Genomic DNA, 9,297 nt, shown 5'->3' on the forward strand with positions numbered 1-9,297 from the left:
CCATGCGCTTTTTGGTCCCTGCTGCCCACACAGAAGAGTGTGACGGTGAAGTCATCGCCATTTCGTAGTTACACTGTTTCAGTTGATACGTCTCATATGTCAGAGCTACAAAGAGTGAATCAAGTGGCATGCCATTCTGAGAAACACTGAGATGTGATTTCTGATTATAGATAAATGACTTCTTTTTGTGGCACCCAGTTGTGCATTCCCAGGGGTTGATAACTAAATGGCAGATAAGGTCATCAAAAACATTTTTCGCACTTTTTTTAGTGTTGCGTAGGCAGCTGGAGATGATAACTGAAATAAAACGTAACAGCTCGGAAATTAACTCTTTAATTGATATTCAGAGAAAGTTGTTTAGCACAATTGACAGCTACATGGGTTTCAAATTCCCAAATGGAAAATGCCGTTATAGGGGTTTCTCGAAATGTAACACACACTGTGAGCATTTTTTAAGCAAAACACAGTATTTACACAGCAGCTTATGGAAATTTCAATAGGTATTAACATACACCTACATAATAACTCATTCTTACTCAAAATGGTCTTTTAGCCTCCTTGACCTTTATGTGGGACTTTTCCAATTAATTAATTTTCTTAAAGGCTTAGTTCACTCTAAATTGAAAATAGATAAGTTCTGTCATTATTTACTTGCCCTCAGGGGCACTGCACAAGATCCCGGGCCCTATGCATTGGCAGTCCTAATGCCCCCCTGAAATATATATTCCAGACTTTTCAAGGGCCCTCTCTTCCTCTTGGGCCCTGGTAATCAGTACTGGTTTTACCCCCAGTCCGACGCCCCTGCTCGCCCTCATATTGTTTCAAGGCAAAAACTTTTGTTTATTTTCAGGACATAAATTAGAATATCAATTTGTATTTGAAAAAAAAAAAGCCAAAATCAAAGCTGGCTATCAAATAAACCATTCCTGTTTCCTCAAAAGACTTGGATTAAATTGCATGATTCATAATTTTTTTTTTTTTTTTTTTTTGGAAATTTCAAATTTGATTAAAATATCTTCATTTGTGTTCTGAAGATGAACAAATTTCGTATGGGTTTGGAACAACATGAGGATTAGTACATGATAATAGAATTTCCCATTTTCGCTTTAAGCCTTTCAATTTCATTTGACGTCAAAGGCAGGCCTACAAGACCAAGTAAAAACATTCAAATCCAATAGCATATTAATCTCAATCTCTCAATTTTGAAATATATTACAAAAACAAATGAGCCTCAGTTATAAATGCATATGAGTGACAAATGCATGTTAGTTTCATATTAAAATTCCTAATGACCACCAAAAAGCAACATAATATCAGTGATCTTATGTCAGATATCTTAAGTTCACAGAAAATGTGGTCAAAAATCCCAAGACAAAATAACAGATACACCATCAATGATAAGAAATTGTATTCCATATGCTCAGAAATAAAAAGTATGAAACTCTGCACTCTACAGCTATCTAACCAAATTTTCACACGTGTGCAGACATTTCCTCTGCAGTTTGCACCATCATATTTTTCTTCACATAATATTGGCCCTCATGTGTTACTGCTGCTGTTTTCCTGCATGCTCCTTGAGGATGCTGAAACGGAAAGGTAGCTCTTAAAAAGACTCATGACTCTCTGCTTGTACGTTTTGATGGCAAAAAAGTAAATAATAGGGTCAAGGCAGCTGTTAAAGTTCATCATGGAAACGGTTACCTGCAGGGACATTTTCAAAGTCTTTAAGTCCTCACAAGTGGGCTCATTGTACAGCCTTCTAACTGCATACTGAATGATGTTGATGTGGTAGGGACTGAAACACACGCCAAAGCTCAGCAAAATGAGCAGGATCATATTTTTGGCTCTGCTGTTGCTGCCAGACCTGCTGGTCACCGGGTTTTCCTTGGCCGTCTTGGAGAGCTTGTAGCTGACCTGACTGTAGCAGCACAGGATGAGTCCCAATGGAATGCAAAACCCAATTATGCAAGCAAACAGGAGAACGTATGCCATCCTGGGGCTATCAAAATTAGAGAACTCCATGCACGTTCGATGACCGGACCTGTATTCCATGGTGTTCTTCATGAGCAGAGGAGACGTTTCAAGAAGCACTACCACCCATACCAGAATGCAGATACCTCGCACAACTTTGTTTTTCCTTAGTCTTTGACATCTCTGACGGTGCAGCATGGCCAAGTAGCGATCTACACTGATGCAGGTCATGAAGGCGATGCTAGCATAGGTATTGCTGTAGAAGATCATGGCAGTCAGCCGGCACAAGAAATCTCCAAAAGGCCAGTCGAAGCCTTGGATGTAGTAGATGATCCTGCCGGGAAGAGCCAAGGTGAAGAGGGTGTCGGAGATGGCCAGGTTGATGATATACATGGTGGTGGAGTTCATCTTCTGCTTTTTCTGACAGGTGATGCAGAGGACCAGGCTGTTACCTGCCACACTGATGATAAAAACCAGGCAATAGAAAGTGGGAAAGATGATCCGCGCAGACTCCTTGTAGATGAATACATCACAAGTCTGGTTTTTGGAGCTGTCATTCATTGGCATTGTCTGTTGTGGAGTTTGATCTGTCATGTTTCTGAGACTGGGGAAATACAAGACTGTTAAAAAAAACCTGTTTAGGAGGAAATAAATACCACAGAATGTTTAATAAAAACAAACAAAATCATAGTATTACAAAAATATATATATAATTTATAATACTGTAATTTTTTTTATAGAAAATCATTTGTTATCCAAAAGATTTCACATCAGTAAATCACAATAATTGTCTGATACTCACAGCAGGTTTGATTGTCGCTCTCTCTCTTTCAATCTGATGGTAATGTGACTGAGTTAGTAAGCGTTTTTGCTCAATTACTTTGAAAGAAACCCACCCCCTTAAACCTGATTGGTTAAGATCAACTGGGGTTAGATAATGTATCCTGTAAGTCTCTGTTAGGGTGAAATAGGCATGAAAAAGTATATATATATTTTGCTATGTCCATTTAACATCTTGTTTTTTATTTGTTCTCTCCAGTTTTAATAACTGTCGTTTATATATTTTTTATTAAACCTATATTATACAAACACTGTTTGCCATCAACACATTCCAAGAGATTCCAGCTAAAATATACTAAATGTTCCAGTGGTCATGTTAACTCTAGTCTTAAAAGTCTCAATGTATTCAATCATTTTTCATTACAAACAGTCAGAAAAACATGCTTCGATGCCTGTGATAAAACATACCTCTTTTTCTGGTTATAACAGCTCACATACACCACAAGCTCTTATTTTTGCAGCACTGACCCAGTTAACATGCCAACAAATATGTTGAGGTACTTTTGCAGGGCTTAACAACATCCTTTTTCAAAACCATCATCAGGATAAATGTAACACACCCCAGGCACGGGAAGCACACATATTGGAGATTGCTTTTAGACAGAACAACAGAAGTCACTTTAAGCATCAAGTTTAACTGAAAACAAAATATGCGTGGTTGTGCAACTTTGATTTAGTATGAAAACACAGGTAGTCTGCAGTACCCAGCGAGCAAGTCAGGCTGCCGATAACATCTGTGGCTTATGACCGCACTGTGCCTCATCCTCATGTTCGATACATGGCAGCAGTTTCCCAATCACTTGGTTTTCTGTTGATGAAAGTAGTAAAAAAAAAAAAAAAAAGAACAAAAAGCACTGCCATTCATTTCACAATAATGACAAACGTGAAGGAATGTGCAAGAGACGTTCACTTAAAGATATCCCTGTGGTCTTTATCTTGCACAGAGCCTGGCACTATATGCGCTTTTACATATTTTCTTTTTTAACATAACAGCAACTGCTGTGCAACTTGCTACAGATTATATCAACACATTTGCATTAGTCATTATAGATATTCATAAGACTGTAGTTGTTGAATACTTTACTACAGTGGTCAGTTTGTTAAAAGTACTAATCCATGAATGCATGGTATCATAAACTAAAAAATTACCAATAATTTTTTAATCTTGTTTAATGATTAGATAAGCATGTTAGAGTGGGTATAAAGATTGGTATATTATTTCTGTGGCCTCTGAGGCAGTATTACAAAAAATAATGATTGTTTCCATATGTGTTTCCAAGAACACTTTTCTAACTGTTCTTATAAAAAGCTAGTCTCAGTCAAAATCAATGACATTAGTTCAGCAAAAGACATGTCAGGCCACCGACACAAACAATGTGCCACAAAACCACAGTGTTCACACTTTTCGGGACAAACTAGAGAGACAACTAGTTCTCTGCATATTTGGCTGAGACTGTAGAAAGCACTGAAACACTGAAAATGTATACACTGTAAAAAATCCAATTAACAAAATGTTGGAAGAACAAAATTATTTAAATTGAGCTAATTTTATTGCTTAGGCTTAGTTGAGAGGACATATTATCTTAAGTTTACACAAATTTATTTGAAAAAAATTGAGTGAATGGTTATTTTCTCGCGGTGCGTGCTCCTCCTCTGACTGTGACATTTCCTTTCCAGGCCCTGACCACTGCTTGTTTCGGCCGAAACGAGCGTCTGGTTTGGGGCAGGGCGTCACGGTGGGCTGTCTAGCCGGTCCCTGATCCTGTCGATGTGCACAAGAAGAGTGGAACCTCACAGACAATGACTGAAGTGAGTGACAGGGTATCACATGGCTCATCGCCTTGGCATGCTTCTGCATCTCGGAGAAATGATCCGTGACCGGCGTCCTTCAGATCAGCTAGGGAAAGCCACAGGTGCATGTTAAGGAAGACCATGAACTCCATGGAATGGCCGATGGCTTGAGCAGAGCGCTTAGTAGCCATCAGTGCAAGATCAATTGCTGCGCGCAGATCCCTGATGACGCCAGCATCGACTGCACCAGTCTCCTCTTGGCTTATTTTAAAATCCCCAAAATGTTTTCTTTGGAAATCCTTGTTTTGTGCTTCTAAATTGTACCCAGCATTATGTTTTTTTTTTTCTCCCCGCTTTTACTAACCATGCATCGCTGACTAACTACAACATCCGCTTGCACGTCTTCCGATTCGCAACAGTCAGCAGAAGTGTGAAAAAAAGTGTTATTACGTTTGAAATCTGGATATTTAACTTACAAAAATGCATGGATTCGCTACAGTGGGCCTTTATTCCTTCCCCGGAGTGTGAGGGACGTTTTATTACAAATGTGCACACTTTATTTCACATTTTCTGAATTTTGACAACAAACACCCACTTACCCCCGTTGAAAGGCTTGGAAGAGCAAGGACAATATTTAATAGAACTTGGATTCGATTATTCTGAAAGAAGAAAGTCACATACACCTAGGATGATTCAAGGGTGAGTAGAAGATGGACAAATTTTCATTCTTGGGTGAACTTACCCTTAATGTTAAAAGCTGTGTTACTATAATTAATTTTTATTTAATTTTGGCCTGTTTTATGATATTTTTGTGTTTCCGTGATGATAAAAAATATGAAGAAATCGCGCAGTCTCTGTCTTTTATAAGCCAATGCTAGGCTCTTTTCTAGTAATGGGTCGTTTTTTTTTTTTTCATTCATTTTCAACGAATCTTTAATGTAACTCGGGAAAATTAAGTCATCTCTTGGAGTGATTCATTCAGTCACGTGTTCGCAAAATTCTATAAGTTCTGTACTGGAATTAGTCTAATAGTTCAGCTGTTTCAGTCAATGCAGTCTGAGCTGGAAAGAGAATTTATTAGTTCATCTCATGAGTCTTCAGGTTTTTCAAGTCATTTGTTCATCACGTGACAGACCCATAAGTGTAACCAATGCGGTCTTAAGCCGGAAAGAGAACAGATTAGATCATCTCATGAGTCTTCAGGTTTTGCGAGTCGTTCATTCATCACGTGACAGACCCATAAGCTTTAATCTATGCAGTCTAAGCCGGAAAAAGACTTAATAATAATAATAATGACCAACCTTTTTATTATCTTTGTTACAACATTCAGTGTATGGAAAAATAACCATCATGACAGAAATTCACACATTTATAAACTGCAAGAAGTAAAAAGTTACAATTTGAGGCCAGAAACTGTACTGTACAGAACTTTAAGAGTAAATAATAATTATAATAATGATAATGATGATGATGATAATAATGACTATGCACCCGTTTGTAAGGAAGCTTGTAAATTAATTTCTCAATCCAATGCGGTCACATCACGTGACAAAAGAACGAACGATAGGTTAAAGCCTTTTATACAGTCTTTTTTTAGTATTATTAAACAATTCAAACATTAAAACAGGCAGTACACCTAAAATCATAAAGAGAAAAAAAATGTGTTGCCAGGGTAACGACTAAGGTTACATATGTAACCCTTGTTCCTCGAAGGAACGAGACGCCGCGTCGAGAACGTTTGAACGCGTCCAGCATGACGTCTCTGAATAACATGTATAATCAGTCCAAAGGAAGGGCGAGACGTCATAGGCGGGTGATGTCAGAGACCAGGAAGCATAAAAGCTTGAGTGTCGAAGACGGTAATCAGCCTCAAGGGATGAAGCAAGCGTCAGCCAGAGATGCCGTAAGTGTGGCACTGTGAGGCAGCGTCTCGTTCCTTTGAGGAACCAGGGTTACATACGTAACCTTAGACGTTCCTCTTCAGGAACTCGAGCTGCGTAGAGAACGTTTGGGGAACGAGAATGCCCATGCCTCCAGAATTTCAAATCTCTGCCTAGTGTGGAAGAGCACAGCTAAAGCAAGAGCAGGAGAAGGAGCCTGACAGAAATCAGGGACAACCCGTCCAATGGCCAAACTTCAGAAGGAGTGAGTCTTGACCCCCAGGAAAGGGGAGATCAGAGAACTCGAAGCTTAGGATAGCATCCTGATCACCGCTTAGCATAAGCTTCTTCTGGCTGGAGGCCTAGCCTCAGCGCACCATGGTGGAAACATGTAACCAGAGGGTTTCTGCTCACTGACTGGCCACCAAGAGGGGCACGGTAGGCCACCATGGCCGCCACGTAGACCTTCAGGGTGGAGTGGGTCAATTAACTGGGAGCAGTTAACTGGGTCGAGCTGGCGGTCTCCGCACCAAGAAGTGAAAAGTTTCCACTTCAAGGCATAAAGTTTCCTCATTGAGGGAGCTCTGGATTGGAGAATGGTCTTACAACCTTGGTTGAGAGATGGGAAGCTAAGAGTTGTGCCTCCTCAGAGACCACACCAACAGACTCTAAGCTCCATGCGGGGGTGCACCTTCCGCCTGCGAGAGGAGATCTCTCCTGACAGGAACCTCCCATGGAGTGCCGTCAAAAAGAGAAATCAGGCCCAGGAACCATTCCCGGCCCGGCCAGAACGGGGCTACTAACAGCAGCCGGACTCTCTCCAGAACTCCCGAGAGCAGAGCAATCAGGGGAAAAATGTACAGATGAAGCCTTGGCCATGTCTGTACCATGACGTCCAGTGGAGCTGGATGAGTCAGAGGAAGCCAGAGGGGACAGTGCGATGTCTCTGGAGTCGTAACAGATCCACCCGAGTCTGGCCAAACTCTCCAACTCTGCTTCACCACCTTGGTGTGAAGCCGCCATTACCCGGGCCTCGGCCCCTGCCTCAACAGGATGTCTGCTCCCATATTAAGATGCCCAGGAATGTAAACTGCTCAGAGCGAGAGGAATTCGTCCTGGGCCCACACAAGGTGGTGGCAAAGAAAGAAGATAGGGACTTGCCCGTCTTACATTCCTCCCATCAGATCTGATAGCAAATCCCGTGAGCACAACCACTGCTTTGCCTCGGCGAAAGCGCGGCTGGCACCGCGAGAAACACCAGTGAAAGCTCTCTCCTCAAAGAGAGCCTTCTGAGAGTGGAGCAAAGTTTCGCATCGCAGCCGTCAAGTCCCTCAAGAGCTGACACTGCGTGCTTCACTCTCAAGCAGACAACACACGAGCTGCGTGTGTCCCTTCCCTTTTTTTTTTTTGGCAGGGAAAACACACAGCCTGAACGCTGCCTGCTCTCGCCCAAAACTTCTCTTGATTGAAGCTCTGACAATGGAGTTTATCAGTGGACAAACGACACTAAATAAGACTCACAAACAGATAGCGACTGACACACACACAGAGTGCTTGCTGAAGACACAAGGCTGATTACCGGCTTCGCCGTTCAAGCTTTTATGCTTCCTGGTCTCTAACGTCACCCGCCTATTACGTCTCGCCCTTCCTTTGGACTGATTATACATGTTATTCAGAGACGTCACACTGGACACATTCCCCAAACGTTCTCGACGCAGCTCGAGTTCCTGAAGAGGAACTCCTTTTATGCAGTCTATGGTCAAAGCTTATGGGTCTGTCACATGATGAAGGAACGACTCAAACCGATGACTCGATAGATGAACGAATCAATTCTCTTGCCGACTCAGACTCCATAGGTTAAAGCTTATGGGTCTGTCACTGATGAAAGAATGACTCAAACCCAAAGACTTGTCAGATTAGAGGCAAGGTGAGCTAATCACAGACAGAAGACCCAGGTAAACAATAAATTAATATTTTCTGTTTCTTATAGCATTATAGTTTTATATTATTTGTAGTGTGATCAACGTTTGCATATGTACTAGTAGACATGTTAGTGAACACGTAACATTTTAATTATATTTTGATAAAAAGTAACAAAATTACTCAAAAAAGATTTGTTCATTTTGCTGAACGAGACTCAAAGGTCTGAGTCTGTAAAATAATCCGAGCTTCCCATCACTACTCTTTTCAAATGGGCCGCATTACATGGCGTTTCTGTTCTCGTGAAGGCATTTCGGAGAGGATTTTGTCATTCCAAATGAGATTAAACAACTAAATTCTTTCAAAAGGCTCTAATCAAAGCAGACTTCATCTCAGTCAGTTCCCTAGGTAGATCGTGCACACGAGTCCATTCACTACTAAAGAGACTATTGCATAATAAACATTGGGACAACTGATTAATACATTTTTAACCAGTGTAGACATTTCCAGTGTCACTACTGGTATTTATCAACAATAGGCAGGGATATTTTGATATTATTTTAATGGTCGCTTAAAGATATTCCTGTTGTCTTTATCTTGCACAGAGCCTGGCACTATATGCGCTTTTACATATTTTCTTTTTTAACATAACAACAACTGCTGTGCAATTTGCTACAGATTATATAAACACATTTGCATTAGTCATTATAGATATACATAAGATTGTAGTTGTTGAATACTTTACTACAGGGTTCAGTTTGTTAAATCTAGTTTTTAGATAAGATTAGATAAGCATGTTAGAGCGGGTATTCAGATTGGTATATTATTTCTGTGGCCTTTGAGGCAGTTTTACAAAAATAATGATTGTTTCCATATGTGTTTCCAAGAACACTTT

General features: G+C 40.5%; 1 protein-coding gene across 2 annotated transcripts; it reads right to left on the reverse strand.

Annotated features, from left to right (window-relative positions):
* Positions 1-323: 323 nt before the first annotated feature.
* LOC127965345 (G-protein coupled receptor 183-like) lies at positions 324-6,246 on the reverse strand. 2 transcript variants are annotated; one of them, XM_052566118.1, is made up of 3 exons: positions 3,516-6,246; positions 2,774-3,404; positions 324-2,575 (listed from the first exon to the last, which is right to left on the reverse strand). In XM_052566118.1, the coding sequence occupies exon 3, from the start codon at positions 2,563-2,565 to the stop codon at positions 1,540-1,542; it is 1,026 nt and encodes a 341-aa protein (XP_052422078.1). In that variant the 5' UTR covers positions 2,566-2,575; positions 2,774-3,404; positions 3,516-6,246; the 3' UTR covers positions 324-1,539. The 2 variants fall into 2 exon arrangements, with proteins under 2 accessions (XP_052422078.1, XP_052422077.1); XM_052566117.1 differs by having other exon boundaries at positions 2,774-6,246.
* Positions 6,247-9,297: the final 3,051 nt, after the last annotated feature.

This window comes from Carassius gibelio, chromosome B9 (genome assembly GCF_023724105.1).
Source record: "Carassius gibelio isolate Cgi1373 ecotype wild population from Czech Republic chromosome B9, carGib1.2-hapl.c, whole genome shotgun sequence".
Lineage (NCBI taxonomy): Eukaryota > Metazoa > Chordata > Actinopteri > Cypriniformes > Cyprinidae > Carassius > Carassius gibelio.

Excerpts from the sequence above, each read along its gene's own strand:
- LOC127965345 (XM_052566118.1), bottom strand. The coding sequence starts at position 2,565 with ATGACAGATCAAACTCCACAACAGACAATGCCAATGAATGACAGCTCC.